This window comes from Doryrhamphus excisus, linkage group LG4, assembly GCF_037039965.1.
Source record: "Doryrhamphus excisus strain RoL-2023G ecotype Guam linkage group LG4, RoL_Dexc_Guam_v1.1, whole genome shotgun sequence".
Lineage (NCBI taxonomy): Eukaryota > Metazoa > Chordata > Actinopteri > Syngnathiformes > Syngnathidae > Doryrhamphus > Doryrhamphus excisus.
Window position 1 is genome coordinate 22,269,129 of NC_136360.1, and position 22,731 is coordinate 22,291,859.

At 37.5% G+C, this 22,731-nt stretch overlaps 1 protein-coding gene across 1 annotated transcript; it reads left to right on the plus strand.

Annotated features, from left to right (window-relative positions):
• The first annotated feature begins 7,090 nt into the window (after positions 1–7,090).
• On the plus strand, positions 7,091–22,485 carry LOC131129103 (phosphatidylinositol 3-kinase regulatory subunit gamma-like). Its single transcript, XM_058072261.2, has 12 exons — positions 7,091–7,661; positions 10,639–11,233; positions 14,769–14,921; positions 16,609–16,714; positions 16,927–17,025; positions 18,318–18,498; positions 19,384–19,503; positions 19,606–19,748; positions 19,875–20,051; positions 20,163–20,231; positions 21,128–21,289; positions 21,366–22,485. Exons 2-12 carry the CDS (start codon positions 11,002–11,004, stop codon positions 21,553–21,555), a joined length of 1,632 nt encoding a protein of 543 aa, XP_057928244.2. The 5' UTR covers positions 7,091–7,661; positions 10,639–11,001; the 3' UTR covers positions 21,556–22,485.
• The last annotated feature ends 246 nt before the right edge of the window (positions 22,486–22,731 follow it).

The window sequence follows — 22,731 nt, forward strand, 5'->3', positions numbered from 1 at the left end:
ACATAGGATTTTCTGAAAATTATAATGGTATTTTTTCATGTATTTGATTTGTATGTTTCCATGCAGGTTGAAATATTGGAATTAAACTGTGATGCAACAATCGGTATTTATTATTTATTATAATAAAAATGTTATGAGGATTCATAACATATTTGTTTTTTTACAGACCAAAAGGCTATTTTTCTACCCATTGTCCCTGAGTGACTTAAAAATGCTAACACAAAATGTTAGCATGCCAACACACTAATGTTAGCATGCTAACACCTAACATGATAGTGCTAAGTTTTCATATACTGCAAGTGTCTACCCAGGAAAACGGCTAAAAATGCTACTATGCCAATATTAGCATGTTAGCATGCTTCTTTCGTCTTTCGCCTGACGAATACCGATGATGCTTACTACCAAAAAAATGGTAGTAAGCTAATGTTAGCATGATAGTGATGTTAACATGCTAACACCTAACATGATTGTGCTAAGTTTTCATGTATTTTGATTGATTTCATGAGGTACGAAAGATACTTTGTTGGGTTTTAATGAAATACACTGTAAATATTTAAAATAGTTTGAAAATGAAAAATGGTTAATTAGGTTAATATAGCTGTTGAGTTGGTCCTCCGATTTTGGAACAACATTTGCAATAAAATGTGATTCATGATGAACATGATTCATTTATTTGTTTTTATTTACAGACCAAAAGGCTATTTTTCTACCCATTGTCCCTGAGTGACTTAAAAATGCTAACACAGAATGTTAGCATGCCAACACACTAATGTTAGCATGCTAACACCTAACATGATAGTGCTAAGTTTTCATATACTGCAAGTGTCTACCCAGGAAAACGGCAAAAAATTCTACTATGCCAATATTAGCATGTTAGCATGCTAACATCTAGTGGTGTTTAAATAGGTGTCTACTCATGTTTCTTTCGTCTTTCGCCTGACGAATACCGATGATGCTTACTACCAAAAAATGGTAGTAAGCTAATGTTAGCATGATAGTGATGTTAACATGCTAACACCTAACATGATTGTGCTAAGTTTTCATATATTCTGATTGATTTCATGAGGTACGAAAGATACTTCGTTGGGTTTTAATGAAATACACTGTAAATATTTAAAATAGTTTGAAAATGAAAAATGGTTAACTAGGTTAATATAGCTGTTGAGTTGGTCCTCCGATTTTGGAACAACATTTGCAATAAAATGTGATTCATGATGAACATGATTCATTTATTTGTTTTTTTTACAGACCAAAAGGCTATTTTTCTACCCATTGTCCCTGAGTGACTTAAAAATGCTAACACAGAATGTTAGCATGCCAACACACTAATGTTAGCATGCTAACACCTAACATGATAGTGCTAAGTTTTCATATACTGCAAGTGTCTACCCAGGAAAACGGCAAAAAATTCTACTATGCCAATATTAGCATGTTAGCATGCTAACATCTAGTGGTGTTTAAATAGGTGTCTACTCATGTTTCTTTCGTCTTTCGCCTGACGAATACCGATGATGCTTACTACCAAAAAAATGGTAGTAAGCTAATGTTAGCATGATAGTGATGTTAACATGCTAACACCTAACATGATTGTGCTAAGTTTTCATATATTCTGATTGATTTCATGAGGTACGAAAGATACTTCGTTGGGTTTTAATGAAATACACTGTAAATATTTAAAATAGTTTGAAAATGAAAAATGGTTAACTAGGTTAATATAGCTGTTGAGTTGGTCCTCCGATTTTGGAACAACATTTGCAATAAAATGTGATTCATGATGAACATGATTCATTTATTTGTTTTTTTTTACAGACCAAAAGGCTATTTTTCTACCCATTGTCCCTGAGTGACTTAAAAATGCTAACACAAAATGTTAGCATGCCAACACACTAATGTTAGCATGCTAACACCTAACATGATAGTGCTAAGTTTTCATATACTGCAAGTGTCTACCCAGGAAAACGGCTAAAAATGCTACTATGCCAATATTAGCATGTTAGCATGCTAACATCTAGTGGTGTTTAAATAGGTGTCTATTCATGTTTCTTTCGTCTTTCGCCTGACGAATACCGATGATGCTTACTACCAAAAAAATGGTAGTAAGCTAATGTTAGCATGATAGTGATGTTAACATGCTAACACCTAACATGATTGTGCTAAGTTTTCATGTATTTTGATTGATTTCATGAGGTACGAAAGATACTTCGTTGGGTTTGAATGAAATACACTGTAAATATTTTAAATTGTTTGAAAATGAAAAACTTAAGAAAAAATTTGGTTAATTTAGCTGTTTAGTTGGTCCTCCAATTTTGGAACAACATTTGCAATAAAAATGTTATGATGATTCATAACATGATTCATTTATTTGGTCCCATTGTCCCTGAGTGACTTAAAAAATGCTAACACAGAATGTTAGCATGCCAACACACTAATGTTAGCATGCTAACACCTAACATGACAGTGATAGGTTTTCATATACTGTAAGTGTCTACCCATGAAAACGGCTAAAAATGCTACTATACCAATATTAGCATGCTACCATGCTAACATCTAGAATGATAGTAGTATTTAAATAGGTGTCTACTCTACCCATTGTCCCTGAGTAACTTAAAGAATGCTAAAACACAGAATGTTAGCATGCCAACACACTAATGTTAGCATGCTAACACCTAACATGACAGTGATAGGTTTTCATATACTGTAAGCGTCTACCCAGGAAAACGGTTAAAAATGCTACTTTGCCAATATTAGCATGCTAGCATGCTAACATCTAGAATGAGAGTGGTGTTTAAATAGGTGTCTACTCTTGTTTCTTTCGTCTTTGGTCTTTCGCCTGACGAACACCGATGATGCTTACTTGTGAAAATTGCAAAAAAAAGGCTAGTAAGCTAATGTTAGCATGATAGCAATAGAACAGCAGATAGAACGATAGATAAATAGAACGATAGATAGAACAATAGTACGATGATAGAACGATGGAATGATAGACGGATAGATAGAGCGATAGATAGAACGATAGACAGATAGAACGATAGACAGATAGAACAATAGACAGATAGAACGATAGAACGATAGAATGATAGATAGAACGATCAAACAATAGAACGATCAAACAATAGAACGATTGATAGAACGATAGAACGATAGAACGATAGAACGATAGAAAGATAGAAAGATAGATAGAACGATAGAACAATAGAACGATAGAACAATAGAACGATTGATAGAACGAACGATAGATAGAACAATAGATAGAACAATAGAACGATAGATAGAACGACAGAATGATAGAACGATCAAACAATAGAACGATTAAACAATAGAACGATTGATAGAACAATAGAACGATAGAACAATAGAACGATTGATAGAACGAACGATTGATAGAACAATAGAACGATAGAACAATAGAACGATTGATAGAACGAACGATAGATAGAACAATAGATAGAACAATAGAACGAGAGATAGAACGATAGATAGAATGATAGACAGATAGAACGATAGAACGATAGACAGATAGAACGATAGACAGATAGAACGATAGACAGATATACAGATAGAACGATAGAACGATAAAACAATAGAACGATCAAACAATAGAACGATTGATAGAACGATAGAAAGATTGATAGAACAATAGAACGATAGAACGATTGATAGAACGAACGATTGATAGAACAATAGATAGAACAATAGAACGAGAGATAGAACGATAGATAGAATGATAGACAGATAGAACGATAGAACGATAGACAGATAGAACGATAGACAGATAAAACAATAGAACGATCAAACAATAGAACGATTGATAGAACGATAGAAAGATTGATAGAACAATAGAACGATAGAACAATAGAACGATTGATAGAACGAACGATAGATAGAACAATAGATAGAACAATAGAACGAGAGATAGAACGATAGATAGAATGATAGACAGATAGAACGATAGAACGATAGACAGATAGAACGATAGACAGATAGAACGATAGACAGATATACAGATAGAACGATAGAACGATAAAACAATAGAACGATCAAACAATAGAACGATTGATAGAACGATAGAAAGATTGATAGAACAATAGAACGATAGAACGATAGAACAATAGAACGATAGAATGATAGAGCAATAGAACGATTGATAGAACGAACGATAGATAGAACAATAGATAGAACAATAGAACAATAGATAGAACGATAGACAGATAGATAGAATTACTTTGTTTTCATCTGAAAATGTTTCCGTTCCGTGTCCATAGCCTCTTAGAGTAAGCGGTACCAAGCAAATAGTTAGCATGCTAACACTCTCCTCCCCAACTTTGCCTTTGTTTTCTTGTGAAATAAACGATAGATTCCCAGAATGGTCCTGGATGGCGACTGGAGTATACACACAAGGCCTGATCTGATATAAGTAGTACCAAGCAAATAGTTAGCATGCTAACACTCTCCTCCCCAACTTTGTTTTCTTGTGAAATAAACGATAGATTCCCAGAATGGTCCTGGATGGCGACAGGAGTATACACACAAGGCCTGATCTGATATCACACCAAATCCAATCAATGACTTGGTTGTCCATAATTCTGCTCTTTTGTGGGCATGAGATGGATTTCCCCCTTTAGCTACATTAGCTAAAAAATGCATTACACAAGCGTGAAACACGCACAGATAGTCATGCTGGCATTGTGGCATTTTGTCAGCTCGACCTGAATGAAATCCACGTCTAAAACTACAGTTCTGCATACAAAGAACGGACTGTCTATCCCGACGACTGCTTTTCACGGTTCCAGCTGAGGAATATTTAACCTTTCACTCCAATCTACAGGATGAGAAGAATCGCTCATAATATGGCAAGTTAACAAATCAAGTGTGACCTTGAGTGGCTGTTCAGAGGAGAGTATGAGGGGTCATGAGCAAGGTCATGAACAGGGTCATGAACAAGGTCATGAACAAGGTCATGAACAAGGTCATGAACAAGGTCATGAACAAGGTCATTCCAGTGTACGCAAAGTGTGTGGAGCCTTGACGCAACAGACAACAGCCACCTAAGTGTCTCACATAGAATGATAGAACGATAGAATGATAGAACGATAGGTAGAACGATAGGTAGAACGATAGGTAGAACGATAGATAGAATGATAGAACGATAGATAGAACAATAGATAGAACGATAGATAGAATGATAGAACGATAGATAGAACAATAGATAGAACGATAGATAGAACGATAGAGCGATAGATAAAATGATAGGATGATAGAATGATAGAACGATAGATAGAACGATATATACGATAGATAGAACGATAGAACGATAGAACGATAGAACGATAGAATGATAGATAGAACAATAGATAGAACAGTAGAACGATAGAATGATAGAACGATAGATAGAACAATCGATAGATAGAACGATAGAACGATAGATAGAACAATCGATAGATAGAACGATAGAACAACAATAGAACGATAGAACGATAAAACCATAGAACGATAGAACGATAGATAGAACATAGATAGAATGATAGATACGATAGGACGATAGAACAATAGAACGATAGATAGAACGATAGATATGATAGAACGATAGATAGAACAATAGATAGAACAATAGAACAATAGATAGAACGATAGAACGATAGATACAATAGAACGATAGAACGATAGAACGATAGATACGATAGAACGATAGAACGATAGATAGAACGATAGATAGAACGATAGATAGAACGATAGATAGAACGATAGAACGTTAGAATGTTAGAACGTTAGAACGATAGATAGAACAATCGATAGATCGAACGATAGAACGTTAGAACAATAGATAGAACAATCGATAGATAGAACGATAGAACGCTAGGACAATAGGATGATAGATAGAACGATAGAACGATCTTTAACGATTTCTACTGCAAAAAAAGGCCAGTAAGGATAATTCATAATGCCGCCTACAGAGAACATACTAACTCCTTATTTCTAAAATGACAAATACTTCAACTTGCTGATATAGTTCATCTTCAAACAGCTAAAATAATGCATAAGGCTAAAAATAAGCAATTAGCTAAAAATGTCATCTAATACTTCTCTACAAGAGAGGAGAAATATGATCTCAGAAAAAAAAAAATAAGTTTAATAAGTTAAAAATAAAAAATAAAATAAAAAATACATTTTAATTTTTTAAATTTTTAAAATGTAATTTTTTTTTAAATGTTTAAATTTTTTTTAAGTTTTTACAAATTTTAAAATTTAATTTTTTATTTAAACATTTTTAAATGTAAAATGTAAAAGATTTAAAATTTTAAAAATTAAAAAATAAAATAAATAAATAAAAAAACTTCAACTAGATGAGGAAAGCAGGAAGTGAACAAATGTAACAATTACTGATTGTAAAAGTACCAGATGGAGGGGTAGGATTTAATAAGCTTTTGCTTTGCTGATTATGGGATGCATTCAAATTACAAGATTGTTTTTTTTATTGATCTATTTGACAGACATTAAAAATATATGGATAAAACATTATTATGGCTATGTATTTAATAGAAATAAAAATAAATAAATAAAACAAATAAAAAAAAAAGAAAAACAGGGTTTTTTTTTTTTTTTTAACCGACTTAGTCAAAGTGTTCCGGAGACACAACTACCAACATTCCAGAAGAATTTATTTTCTTACGGCACTGGCTCGCGTATCACCGAGAGTAAAAACAACCGGGAGGAGGGGGAGGGGGGGTGGCTGCGTATCGTGTTTTTTTTTTTTTTTTGTCTACGATGACCTAACATTTTTTTTTAACCACTTCCTTCCACACCGCTTCTTTCATTATGTTGATCTGTGAAGTGGAACGTAACGCTGGCAGAGTAGAGAGGGGTCAGGGGCTCCCACTTGCCTGGATACATACAGTCTAATATTAGAACATTTCCTTGATTTGTTAGCGGCATCTCTGCTGATTCCCGGGCACATGGCAACAAGGCGGCCAATCGCATTTCAGGAGCCCCAGCTAAGCACCTCGCTCTGTATAGCAACAGCAGCATCCGTCCTTTTTATTTATTTATTTCGGAGGGTTTTTCTACCACATCACCCACCCACCCCCCCCCACCATCACCGACTCATTCTCATGTCTCTGACCCCCACTGTGCTGGCACACTATGCTCCTCAACTGTGAAAAAGAGTTGCGGACTAAGAAGAGCTCTTTTAGCTTTAAAATACCATCGTTTGTGGAGTTGTTTTTTTTTTATTCTCATGGACAATTGCAGCATTTTACGTGCCAACACAGAAAAGTTTTGTTTTGCTTATTTACAGGTATGTCAAATAATTACCAGAAGTCAGGAAAGTCCTGGAAAATGCTTGAATTTAAGGAGGACATTAATAGAGATCGAAGAAAAGAAGAGGAGAAATACCCAGAAGGACTGACATCGAGGGAAGAAGTTTCAGTCGGACGGTTTATACAAACACAAAGTGGAGAGGATTTTTCAAAGATGGAGGACACAGTAGAAGAGGCGGTACAGGATAGGAGGAGCGGAAAGACATAAGATGGCGTGAGGACCAAAGCCGGTGGTTGGTTTGATCTGAGCCACGTGTGCGTTCAACAGCCACGTCTCTTCGCCGCTTCATGGATGTCGACTAAAACATCGGGTTCCTCCGATGGCCGGCGTCTTCGGTTTCAGACCAGGTAAGTGCGTGATGTCCCGTACTGCAGGCGTTTTTCCCGGTCACGGATTCATTTTTCTGGCAGTTTGGATTAAAAAGTTGCCATTGCAAAGTTCTACACATGTTTAGCAATGATGGCTTCGTGCAAATATGGCGACTGTCAACCGTCCCGTTCCATCGTTCCATCGTCATTCGACTTTATCCGTTGGATATTACCTTGGTGATTTGAGTTCCTCATGGTAACTCACGATGGGAAATACTTTCCATAATTTCATTTGACCGCATTTATCGTTCCGTAGAGCTTCTACTCGATTTCACCAATTCATCAAGCGAGCAAACGATTGGTTTGGATTAGATCATCAAAATCGAGCAATTTCGTGGATCTAATCTTTGACTTGCAAAGTTAATCGTAAAAAAACAACATAACCTAAACGTTGCCGTGAGACCCAAATAATTTAGAAGAAGAAACTGCGTCGTCCGCAAATCAGTCTTTCCTTCGAAAAAGGTATTGACCAACGATTGTCATCGGTTGGTACATTTGGATTCGATCGTATGCTTCTTTATGAAAATGGATTACGTCACAAATAATCTGTACGGTATTAGATACACAGCGTCAGTAAAGTAAGTAAATACGAGTTTAACAATAAATGTAGAACGGTAAAAAACCAATCGGAAAGCCGTATCGGTCACCTGGTTAAAGGTGTTTATGCGTTTATACCCTTGTTTTTTTTTTTTGGGTCGGAATCGACAAAGTCGGCTCTTGATTTAGTGTTTCATCTTGGGGCGAGTTTAACTAGCATCCACTTTATTCATATTCCAAACATAACCCATAAATGTGAATTGTCGATTTGCATAGATGTTAACTGTAAACTGACCTGACCGCAATGATGGCTTCGTGCAAATATGGCGAATGTCAACCGTCCCGTTCCATCGTTCCATCGTCATTCGACTTTATCCGTTGGATATTACCTTGGTGATTTGAGTTCCTCATGGTAACTCACGATGGGAAATACTTTCCATAATTTCATTTGACCGCATTTATCGTTCCGTAGAGCTTCTACTCGATTTCACCAATTCATCAAGCGAGCAAACGATTGGTTTGGATTAGATCATCAAAATCGAGCAATTTCGTGGATCTTATCTTTGACTTGCAAAGTTAATCGTAAAAAACAACATAATCTAAACGTTGCGTTCTAAACGTTTGAAGTCGGTCTTTCCTTCCAAAAACGTATTGACCGAATTTTGTTGGATTTTTCGGTTCGGATTAGATCATCAAAATCAAGCAATTCGTGGATCTAATCTTTGACTTGCAAAGTTAATCGTAAAAAACAACATAATCTAAACGTTGCCGTGAGACCCAAATAATTTAGAATAAGAAACTGCGTCGTCCGCATATCGTTTGAAGTCGGTCTTTCCTTCCAAAAACGTATTGTCATCGGTTGGTACATTTGGATTTGATCGTATGCTTCTTTATGAAAATGGATTACGTCACAAATAATCTGTACGGTATTAGATACACAGCGTCAGTAAAGTAAGTAAATACGAGTTTAACAATAAATGTAGAACGGGAAAAAACCAATCGGAAAGCCGTATCGGTCACCTGGTTAAAGGTGTTTATGCGTTTATACCCTTGTTTTCTTTTTTTTGGGTCGGAATCAACAAAGTCGGCTCTTGATTTAGTGTTTCATCTTGGGGCGAGCTTAACTGGCATCCACTTTATTCATATTCCAAACATAACCCATAAATATGAATTGTCGATTTGCATAGATGTTAACTGTAAACTGACCTGACCGCACATCTCCTTCATACTTAGAAAAGGTAGAGCATCACAAATTGCTGACTAATTCCAGAAGCTTGGGAAAAAGATTTAGAAGGCATTCCCCTGGATTCTGCGGATTATGGAATTCTGCGGGGACAAAAAAAATTAAGCTATTCTATGAAATGGCCCGCTACATTCTGGCTGTATTGTGGCATTGAGGAATTAAAAGACATATTATATCTCATTCATTATCGTATCGAGTGGTTAGCACGCAGACCTCACAGCTAGGAGACCAGGGTTCAATTCCACCCTCGGCCATCCCTGTGTGGAGTTTGCATGTTCTCCCCGTGTCCAGGTACTCCGGTTTCCTCCCACATTCCAAAAACATGCTAGGTTAATTCATTTTCTACCGCTTTTCCTCACGAGGGTCGTGGGGGTGCTGGAGCCTATTCCAGCTGTCTTCGGGCAAGAGAGGCGGGGTACACCCTGGACTGGTGGCCAGCCAATCACAGGGCACATATAGACAAACAACCATTCACACTCACATTCATACCTATGGACAATTTGGAGTCGCTAATTAACCTAGCATGTTTTTGGAATGTGGGAGGAAACCGGAGTACCCGGAGAAAACCCACGCATGCACGGGGAGAACATGCAAACTCCACACAGAGATGGCTGAGGGTGGAATTGAACTCGGGTCTCCTAGGTGTGAGGCCTATGTGCTAAACACCCATCCGCTGTGCAGCCCTGGTTCAGTATATTTTTCATCAAAATAGTAGTCATGCCAAAATGTTGTGTTGCTGCTGGATGTTCACAATATCCGAGTGATACCGTTGTGGGGGTGCTGGAGCCTATCCCAGCTGTTTTCGGGCAAGACTGGTGGCCAGCCAATCACAGGGCACATATAGACAAACAACCATTCACACTCACATTCATACCTATGGACAATTTGGAGTCGCTAATTAACCTAGCATGTTTTTGGAAAACCCACGCATGTTACGGGGAGAGCATGCAAACTCCACACAGAGATAGCCGAGGGTGGAATTGAACCCTGGTCTCCTAGCTGTGAGGTCTGCGCACTAACCACTCGTCCACCGTGTCGCCCCAAAACCTAAATTGTGTCAAAAAAAGTGTATGAATATTTTTTCTTACATCAGGAAGGCTTTATATTCTCCCAAAAATAAAACTGCAGATTACACGATAAGCGATTTTCTGACCGTCCCCCCCCCCCTTTTTTCAGGTAGTGCATCGTGCAGTGCAGGTTTGCGGCTCAGCAACTGATCTAGAGGAACAAATGAACCGAGCGCTGCCCAAACAAGGCATGAAACCGAGAAAATGACTGTGAACGTCAACAGTACTCGAACGAACAAGACCTACTGACAATGTCATCACTCTGCTCGAGGATGCGCTTCAACCGGGGATTCAGACAGAAGAACGAGCTCTTCCTCCTGAACAAACGATGTCCATGAAATCTGCACTTTCGCCCTCTCTATCGTCGGCCATGAGTATAACTGGAAGCTGATAGCATGTGATCGGCAGAACCCGACTGGGAGAACCCGGCAACACCACCTTCCGTAAAATCCTAGTTGTCTTTGTAAAGAAAATGGCTGATGCGGGTTCCCGACTTTGGAAACAGGACGAGTTCCAGCAAGCGGATTTTCTGACGTCACAGTTAGCGTCACTGCGTCTCATGGACGAGAAAAGCAACCAAATGGGGGATGAGCCTGAGCCCGTTTTTGCATGTCCTCCAGTGACGTCATCGTGGTGCAGCCAATCACAACAAGAGTCTGACATATCTTCAGCTACATGCTCTAATCAGTCACCAGCAGATCAAGGTAAAATACAGATGCATTCACTGACGCATTATGCTGATCCATTTCTGAAAATATGAATTATTAGCTTCTAGTGGTGTGTATTGGCAAGAATCTGGCGATACGATACATATCACGATACTAGGCTCACAATACGATATATCACAATACTGTTAACAAGGCGATATTTTTTTTTGTTTTTCTTGTAGTTAAAGATTATTTCCTGGAAAAACTGAATTACACCAGCAATATACACTTACTAAATAAATTTTTATTCCATTAGAACATTATGTTATGCTGGATCGCAAACTTTCCTCTGGAAAAACTTTTGGATAAAGTAGCATTTTAGCATTCGGATAAATAAAGCGTTAACATCCAGTTTTAAATTTACAAAATATATAATATTTATATATATATATATAAATAATATTTTATCTATATGTGTATTTACTCCTTCATTTTTATTTTTTATGTTTTTATTGAAGCTAAATCAAATTTACAAATGGTCTCAAACTATAGGATAGAAATTTTCCAATAGTTATCCTAGTTTGTTTTTTTTAGAATTTTATTTAACAATTATTTGTATTATTTTTTTAGACTTTTATTTAAGTCATGTTTGCTTTTGAATTATTTGTATTTTTTGACATTTAAGTGATTTTTGTTTTTGAATTTCTTTTTGAATTATTGATATAATTGTTGTAGACTTTTATTTCATTCATTTTTATTTCAGAATATTTTTTATGATTTATAAGACTTAAGTCATTTTAATTTTTGAATTATTTCTAAATTTTTAATTTTATTTGGAATTTTGTAATTATTATTTAATTATTTGTATTATTTTTTAGACTTTTATTTAAGTCATGTTTGCTTTTGAATTATTTGTATTTTTTGACATTTAAGTGATTTTTGTTTTTTAATTTTTTTTTAATTATTGATATAATTGTTGTAGACTTTTATTTCATTCATTTCTATTTCGGAATATTTTTTATGACTTATAAGACTTAATTCATTTTAATTTTTGAATTATTTCTAAATTTTTAATTTTATTTGGAATTTTTTTGAAAGATTTTTTAGACTTTTGTCATTTTAACTTTTCAGTATTTTTATTATTTTTTTAGACTTTTATTTAAGTCTTTCTTATTTTGGAATTATTTGTATTATTTTTTTAGACTTTTATTTAAGTCTTTCTTATTTTGGAATTATTTGTATTATTTTTTTAGACTTTTATTTAAGTCATTTTATCCTTATGCATTATTTCAGCTGTTTGAAGATGAACTATATCAGCAAGTTGAAGTATTTGTCATTTTAGAAATAAGGAGTTAGTATGTTCTCTGGAGGCGGCATTATGAATTATCCTTACTGACCTTTTTTGCAGTACATTTAGCCAGTGAAGATTGCTTTTATAGTTATTAGCTCATATTTTGCAAATGGAAAAAAGTAAAAAAAATATATATTAAGAGAAAAACATATTGTATGATAAAAGGTAACATACATTGCTTGTTAAAAACAATGTGATATGCATCTTGTGCGTCCACTTTTTAGGAGCGTATAGAGGCGGCATTATGAATTATCCTTACTGGCCTTTTTTGCAGTACATTTAGCGAATGTAATGAAGATTGCTTTTTACTGTACATGTACATACATACTCCAAGTATATACAATTTTTTTTTTCAAGAGCTAAATATGGTATTCAAGAGGCACAAATGACCAAAAATGTTTAATTCCATAGGTATCATGTGACCATGCAGATATTTTAACAACCGGGATTATAGTTTTTTTTAGGTTCAGTGAGTGCGTTCAAATAGATTCAACATTTATTACAGACATGATTGATGACCGAGGTGAAATTTCCTGTATGCAAGGCACGGGTTAATAAGTTTGGACCTTTCTAATTTTAACACATTATTTTTTTTTCCACATGCAGCAACAATTTTGTACATTTATTCGGATGTCAACATCAAGTATAAAAAATGTGTAAAGTTTCATGTCATGGTCCGTAAACAGACAAATTTCTATCTCAATACAAATGTTTTACAGTAATCCTCGGATATATCGGATTCAATTGTTCCCACCGGTTTTGTCCGATATAAGCGAAATCCGTTATATGCGTATACCGGAAAATGTCCGTTTTATGCATATATCGGATTTATAGCCGTTATAAAAAGGCACTTCCTTGACTATGTTTCCAATGTACCTGGACTGGGCAATGAAAAGAGACGTAAGGTAATGAGAATTGAACTTTATTGGACTCTGAGCATAACAAATTGTTAATTAAGCTAGGCCCTGTTACGCCCTACGTTAGGCAGGCCTACGTTATTTCCAATAGTGAGGTTAAGATCTCATTCACTGCTGTGCTAGTATTATTGACGTCACTCGCTTTTATATTTGTCCTAAATCTGGAGCCAGGAGAAAGACACCATGCGGCCATCCGATATATGCGAGGGAAATTGGAACGGGACTGGAGATTTTGTCCGAAATAGGCCAAATCCGTTATAAAAAATCAGATACAGTAAAGTCTCGTTATATCGATATCGGTTATAACGACTTACTACTTATTACGATACTATTTTCATTTCCCGGCAAATTTCTAGTCTTTTATGATATAATTAGTTCTGTTAATACGATACCCGGTTATTATGATAATCCGGTTACTACGATGCCCTTTTCATCTCCCGCCAGCCAATTTGGTCTGCTTATATCGATACAAAAGCAGCTTAAATCAATCTTTGCTTAAGGATTTCAATACCAAAAAAGAACACGTTGCTTCCAGTCAACTTTATTTTTCACACTTCCACCACCAGAGCGCAGCACACACACCGATTCCCGCACTTCCTGGTTCACAGGTCATGCTCAACCCGCCCCACATAGCTGGCCAAACACATGCCTGTATAGAATCTATACCACGAAAGCAGTTGGTTCTTCTGTTGCAGGCAAGCTGCATTATTGCCCACTTTTAATGCAGTTCGGCGCAGGATCGGATATATGGATAGTCCGGTTATATCGGTATTTTTTCCGACTCCCGAGAATATCGATATAATGAGACTTTACTGTATATGCAATGAATTTTTATTGGAAATGCATTACAGAAAAATTTGTTCTTTTTTATCTGTCCGTTGTGAGCGAATTTCCGATATATCCGAGTCCGATATATCCGAGGTTTACTGTACATATTAGATACTTAAGTCGTCTGAAGCCACGCCACAATAAAACAGCAGCGATTCAACGCAACATGGAATCTCTATGCAGACAGCTGTTGTTTGTGAGGCAAAGCAAGGCGAGGCAAGGCGAGGTCGAACTCGAACTCGAAGCAACACACATTCTGTGGCCCCAGTGTGCCAAAAGCATTGAGGAGTGCCATTTCTGGTATTCAAGGCAGTCAGACAGTGTCACCTGTCAGCGGACTAGTCTGGGCAGTGTCTCCCACCCACATGGTGCGGTACTCAGCGACATAACCATAAGACTCTGAACAGTACTTGTCAGTAACACGGCAGGCGGGGTGCAGATCGACGAAAACGGACATGATGGCTAACACCGGGCAGTTCTTCGTTTGATATTGCAGAGTTCGTGGAATCGAGGATGAGCCGAAATGACAGCGAGGCTCGGTCTACCGCTTTGACACCTTTCCTGCAGGACCTTTCCACCATCACCGCCGCCGCCGCTGCTGATGATAACGATGTGTTTCAAGACTTAGGAAACGTTCCCAAGGAAGACGGTACTCTCTTCAACTTGTTTAATCTAAGAGATTCTCCGTATGCGTTAAAAAGGAGGGATTTGATTATTATGTTATATTTGGTTATTTTTCCCGGCAGCACGGTGGTCGAGTGGTTAGCACGCAGACCTCACAGCTAGAAGTCCAGGGTTCAATACCACCCTCGGCCGTCTCTGTGTGGAGTTTCCATGTTCTCCCGGTTTCCTCCCACATTCCAAAAACATGCTAGGTTAATTAGCGACTCCAAATTGTCCATAGGTATGAATGTGAGTGTGAATGGTTGTTTGTCTATATGTGCCCTGTGATTGGCTGGCCACCAGTCCGGGATGTACCCCGCCTCTCGCTTGAAGACAGCTGGGATAGGCTCCAGCAACCCGAAAACAGTATTACTCGGATACTGTGAACATCCAGCAGCAACACAACATTTTGGTATGACTACTATTTTGATGAAAAATATACTGAACCAGGGCAGCACGGTGGTCTAGTGGTTAGCGCGCAGACCTCACAGCTAGGAGAATAGGGTTCAATACCACCCTCGGGCGTCTCTGTGTGGAGTTTGCATGTTCTCCCGGTTTCCTCCCACATTCCAAAAACATGCTAGGTTAATTAGCGACTCCAAATTGTCCATAGGTATGAATGTGAGTGTGAATGGTTGTTTGTCTATATGTGCCCTGTGATTGGCTGGCCACCAGTCCAGGGTGTACCCTGGGATAGGCTCCATGGCATTTTCCAAATATTTCAACTTTCTTCAAAATTTTCTTTTGGTAATATTACGATTTTATTCACATAATATTAGAACTTTTTCCCCAAACTAATTTTCAAAAAATTACAAATCTATTTCATAATTTTACAACTTTGAAGAATATTCTTTAATATTTCCAGTCATTGCTTCTAAAATGACATTATTTTTTTCATAATATTACAAGTTTATTCTTGTCAAATTGCCAATTTTTTCTCAATATTTTGACTTTATTCTTGCAAAATTGAAGCTGATTTTCCAGTTCTGTTAACTATTTCAACTTTCTTCTTGTTTTCTATGCCGCTTCTATGCATGGGTTTTCTCCGGGTAGTCCGGTTTCCTCCCACATTCCAAAAACATGCTAGGTTAATTAGCGACTCCAAATTGTCCATAGGTATGAATGTGAGTGTGAATGGTTGTTTGTCTATATGTGCCCTGTGATTGGCTGGCCACCAGTCTCACACGAAAACAGCTGGGATAGGCTCCAGCACCCCCACAACAGTATCACTCGGATACTGTGAACATCCAGCAGCAACACAACATTTTGGCATGACTACTATTTTGATGGAAAATATACTGAACCAGGGCTGCACGGTAGCCTAGTGGTTAGCGCGCAGACCTAACAGCTAGGAGACCAGGGTTCAATACCACCCTCGGCCATCTCTGTGTGGAGTTTCCATGTTCTCCCGGTTTCCTCCCACATTCCAAAAACATGCTAGGTTAATTAGCGACTCCAAATTGTCCATAGGTATGAATGTGAGTGTGAATGGTTGTTTGTCTATATGTGCCCTGTGATTGGCTGGCCACCAGTCCAGGGTGTACCCCGCCTTTCTCGCCCGAAGACAGCTGGGATAGGCTCCAGCACCCCCCCTCCCAGCACCCTTGTCAGGAAAAGTGGTAGAAAATGAATGAATGAATTCTATTGTCTTACCTTTACTTCTGTGGCGGCAGAGATCCAACCCAAGGATATCTTCACTACGGCGATGGCAGCATGTGATTCCTGCAACGAGCAAAAACAGCTGGTTGATGCAGAGTGGTACTGGGGCAACATCTCAAGGTGCAGAGGCTCTCTTCTCCTCTCAACGCCACAATTACAGATAACGGAATTGATCAAATGAGACAATTGTAACATGCTGCAATGTAGATCTCATTTATAAAAGTGTGTTCTTCATTTAGTCATGGATGCAGTTTTCAAACTTTTTTTTTTTTTACTCATCGTTTTCCTCTGGTTACTGAATTAATGGAAAACTCATTGTTGTATTTGACCAGAGACGAAGTGAACAGGATGATGAGGAACACACCCGATGGTACATTCTTAGTCCGGGATGCTTCTACCAAGGTCAAAGGAGAATACACTTTAACACTAAGGTAAATGATTTTCTTCTTGTTGTTGTTTTATGAGGCTCACTAGTACTAACAATAAACTATAGTACAATGTAGTATAAACTAGGAATGCTCCCATCGATTGGAAATTTTCAATATTGACCAATTCCTGTGAAAAAAAAAAAAATCACATGCACGGCATATGGCGATGAATGGTTTTCAATGCCGATCTAGCGGCCGTTTTTATGGCATTAAAATTGCACTCCAGCCTCATCCATTGGTGAGGGGTTGCATCATCACCTCCTTGCGCAAAAAAAACACATAAAAGACATATAAATAGTAACTCAATGAGTTAAATTCATTACGTTGAAACACGCACATGATCTCCTATGAAGTACTTGTTGGAATTCACATTTCCCCTCAATTAACCACAGCTCCCCAGCTCCACTGACAGCACTCATGCAGTCCCAGCCCATGATGGTACCGCTACCATGCTTGGTACTCACTTGTACTACCAGCTTTTTAGACATGCAAAGTGTACATACTTTACAATATGTACACTGACTACTCTTAAGTATATCAAATATATATATTTGTTCACTTCCTGCTTTCCTAATATAGTTTAAGTTTTTTTTTTTTTTTTTAATTTAAAATTTAAAATTTAAAATTAAAAAAAATGTAAAAATGTAAAAATTTTTAAACTTTTACATTTTTATTTTTTTTAATTTTTAAAAAAAATTACGTTTTTTTTAGAAACTACCAACACATGCCCTTAAAACTATCTTGCGGGGGGGATTTGAAGATCTTCTAGTATTTAACTGGAAGATGCAAATATTGGACTAGAAATTATTTGGGGGAAAACGTGCTTTATGGCTGTACCAAAAAAAAAATGGGATTGAGTCATAATTAGCGCCCTAAGATTTCCGTGTTGACGTAACAGCGGAATTGGCCAATGAAAATAAAATCTACTGTAAGCGGCGTAATTTTGACATACTGTGAAAAAGAAAAATACGATCAAAAAGAGATGATGGAACGTTTCTGTTGGGAAGGATTCCCCAGCGGACCGCTATCACAAATACACTACTAGACGGACACCTTTCCAAAGTAAAATGCTGAAACTGCGACCTGAAACAAAAATGTTAATGTGAATGGAAGCTAGCGAGAGTTAGCTTAGTTTAGCAGAGCATGCTAGTGCAGTGTGTATGCGACTCTGGCAAGAGTGTGATCCCTCTACAAGGAAAAGGTTATTTACTGTAAAATACCAAATATTATCATATTTTTTTGTGTGTTCTAATACTTCTACAGATATATACATCTACTTACTGTAACTCTTACAGGAAAGATGGCTCCAATAGACTGATAAAGATCTTCCATTATGGAGGGAAGTACGGCTTCTCTGAGCCATTGACTTTCCTTTCAGTCGTGGATCTTATTCAGTACTACCAGGACCGATCACTGGCCCAGTACAACTCTAAACTGGATACCAGGTTGCTGTTTCCTGTCTCCAAATATCTGCAGGTGAGTTCAGAAGAATACTGCATACATTAAATATCAGTCGGCCGATATCAGTCAAATACAAGCAGGTCACTACTACTACAATTTTGTGCTGTGTTGAAATACCTGATCAAACGGTACATAAGCGTGTACTGAATAAATACTACTTCCCTTTTCTCGGGACTTTGAATCAATCGCAACTGGACTGTTCAGGTTGTCTTAGAAGACGTTTGGGCTACACTAGAACTGTCCTAGCTAGTTAATTGGCGACTCCAAATTGTCCATAGGTATGAATGTGAGTGTGAATGGTTGTTTGTCTATATGTGCCCTGTGATTGGCTGGACACCAGTCAATTTAAATTTAAATTTAAATTTAAATTCAAAAACATGCTAGGTTAATTGGCGACTCCTAATTGTCCATAGGTATAAATGGGAGTGTGAATGGTTGTTTGTCTATATGTGCACTGTAGTTGGCTGGACACCCATCCATTTTAATTTTAATTTTAATTTTAATTTAAATTTTAATCCAAAAACATGCTAGGTTAATTGGTGACTCCAAATTGTCCATAGGTATGAATGTGAGTGTGAATGGTTGTTTGTCTATATGTGCACTGTGATTGGCTGGACACCCGTCCATTTTAATTTTAATTTTAATTTTAATTTTAATTTTAATTTTAATTTTAATTTTAATTGAACCGCTGAAGCCAGTTCGGATCAGAGACTAAATATCGATGAAGACAACCTGAACAGTCCAGCTGTGACCAATTGAGAACAAATAAGTAGGAATTTCGGGAATTCAATTCGAAAGAATATCAGAAATCAGAAAATCAGAAAATGCGTATAAACATTTCCAATTTCCAATTTCCAACATTTCCAACTCATCAACGGCGTTCATCCGTCGTCTACGCAGCAAGTGATGGAGGTTGACATTGACGCAGTCGGCGAACGGCTCAAGTTATTTCAGGACCATTACGAAGAGAAGAGCAGAGAGTACGACCGTCTCAACAAGGAGCTTAACCAAACATCACAGGTACATGCTAGCCCAAACGTTTACTTCCCGATGTAGTCAAAATAGATGTTTTCCGATGACAAAATATCCTGTATAATATCATTTTTCTTCATTCCGATGTAGGAATTGCAGACTAAACGGATGGCCATTGAGGCTTTCAGTGAAATTATTCGGATTTTTGAGGAGGAGTGTGAAACCCAAGAACGCTACAGCAAGGAATACATTGACATGTTCCTGAAATTAGACAACAATACGGAAACTGACAAGTACGGATCTAGCAGTGTTTTTGTCTTTATGGATTTTTCTATCACAGACCAACTTAAAGTAGTAGTAGAAAATATGATTCAAGTGTCAACTTATGACATGTAAACAACCATTCTGCTTGATTCTAGGATTCAGAATAACTCTGATGATCTGCAGTCGAGGGTGGAGGAGATACACAACAGCAAAATGATGCTGGAGGACGAATTGAGGAGCAAAGTCCTGGCCCACATGGAGGTGGACAGGAAAATAAACCACCTGAAGCCAGACCTGGTCCAGCTCAGGAAGATCAGAGATCAGTATTTGATGTGGGTTCATACTACCACTTTGTACAGCTGGGCTAGTCATGATTGGGAAATGCTGTACGACTTAGTATGTGCAAACTAACTCTAGAAAACTAACTCAGGTTTCTGTTACAGTTGGCTCTCACAGCAAGGAACCAGTCAGAGTCAGATTAATGACTGGCTTGGAGTACGGAATGAAGAGGAGTGAGTATTATTCTTTATCCTAATGATTTTTTAATTAACAACAACTGCTGCAAATTCAAGCATTAGCGCTCAGGCCACACAGCCAGGAGACTCAAGTTCGATTCCACCCTCGGCCATCTGTGTGTAGAGTGGGTTTTCTCTGGGTACTCCGGTTTCCTCCCACATTCCAAAAACATGCTAGGTTAATTGGCGACTCCAAATTGTCCATAGGTATGAATGTGAGTGTGAATGGTTGTTTGTCTATATGTGCCCTGTGATTGGCTGGCCACCAGTCCAGGGTGTACCCCGCCTCTCACCCAAAGAAAATTTTAATTTTAATTTTAATTTTAATTTTAAGGAAAAGCGGTAGAAAATGAATGAATTTTAATTTTAATTTTAATTTTAATTTTAATTTTAATTTTAATTTTAATTTTAATTTTAATTTTAATCCAAAAATATGCTAGGTTAATTGGCGACTCCAAATTGTCCATAGGTATGAATGTGAGTGTGAATGGTTGTTTGTCTATATGAGCACTGTGATTGGCTGGACACCAGTCCATTTTAATTTTAATTTTAATTTTAATTTTAATTTTAATTTTAATTTTAATTTTAATTTTAATTTTAATTTAATTTTAATTAAGCTCGGATCAGAGACTACACTATCTAATATATTGAATATATTAGGGATGGGCTGCACGGTGTTTGAGTGGTTAGCGTGCAGGCCTCACAGCTCGGAGACCCGAGTTCAATTCCACCCTCGGCCACCTCTGTGTGGAGTTTGCATGTTCTTTTCCTCCCACATTCCAAAAACATGCTAGGTTAATCGGCGACTCCAATGAATGAATGAATGAATGAATGAATCCTGCAAATTCAGCCTATGTTTTATAGTTACCATGAAGCTTCCATTTTTTTGTTAGCCCGTACACCCTGGCAGATTGCACCCACCACGAGGAGAGGACCTGGTACGTTGGAGGTATGACTCGGAAGGAGGCAGAGGAGCTCCTGAAGGGCAGGAGAGACGGCACTTTCCTTATCAGAGATAGCCAAAGTCAGAGAGGATCCTTTGCCTGCTCGGTCGTGTAAGTACCTTCACATTATACTTCTTCGGTTAGCGGTATTTACCGTGGAAATAAAGACAAGTGTCCTCCTGCACAGTGCGGACGGGCACGTGAAGCACTGTGTGATCAACAGGACATCTACAGGCTACGGTTTCGCTGAGCCCTATAACCTGTACTCGTCGCTCAGAGAGCTGGTCCTCCACTATCAGAACGCATCCCTGATCCAACACAACCAGCAGCTGAATGTAACCCTGGCCTGGCCTGCTCTCAGCCAGCAGCCCAGCTGAGAAACCACCAGCATGCCACACTGATAGCACTTTCTCCATGTTTCACTATACGAGCACTCGGAAGATGAAAGCTAAACAAAAACAGAGGGACACTGTTTAACCAGCTCAAACTGAAAGAAAAATTTATTTTTTTATATCAAACTCACCTAAAAAAAACATGATGTCATATCAAAATATCAAAAATAGCAACTTTTCCAAAGCAGTTTTAAGGATAATTACAATTGGTATGTTTTTCTTGTTAAGCAATCGTTACACAACATGAGTACATGTTTGATACTTCACGTGTTGTGACCGTTTGAGAGTCAGATTTTCACAGGACGCGATTTACAGGTGGACCCAAAACCAATCAATCAATCAATCAATCAATCAAATCAATCGGCACATCCGTAATTATTATTCAGACTCATTTGTTTTACTAATACAGTAAACCTCGGATATATCGGACTCGGATATATCGGAAATTCGCTCGCAACGGACAGATAAAAAAAGAACCAATTTTTCTGTAATGCATTTCTAATAAAAATTCATTGCATATATCGGATTTTTTATAACGGATTTCGCCTATTTCGGACATTTTCATTAAATTTTCCTCGCATATATCGGATGGCCGCATCGTGGCGCTCCGATTCGCCGAATCGTGACAGGCCGCTATACGACGTCATTTGCAGCGTTTGCAGCGTTTGCCTGCACGTCCAGGTACATTGGAAACATAGTCAAGGAAGTGCCTTTTTATAACGGATAAAATCCGATTTACACATATACCGGATATAAATCCGAGATATGCGTAAAACGGACATTTTCCGGTATACGCATATAACGGATTTCGCTTATATCGGACAAAACCAGTGGGAACAATTGAATCCGATATATCCGAGGTTTACTGTATAGTATTTAAGTAGCGCGGTGCGGTGGTCGAGTGGTTAGCACTCAGACCTCTTTTTTTATTTTCCATATATTTCTTAATTAATTTTATGACTTTATTTCTTAAATAATGTTCGTAAATTTTCCGTTTGTGATATTGATTTTATTCCGCAATATTTTGACTTTATTTCAATAATTTAACTTTTTTCCCCCTAAGTTGAATTTTTACAAAAATTACAATTTCGTTTTGTTTTGTTTGCTTAACACTATGCTACAAAAATGGCATTACATATATGGCATTATTATTATTAAAAT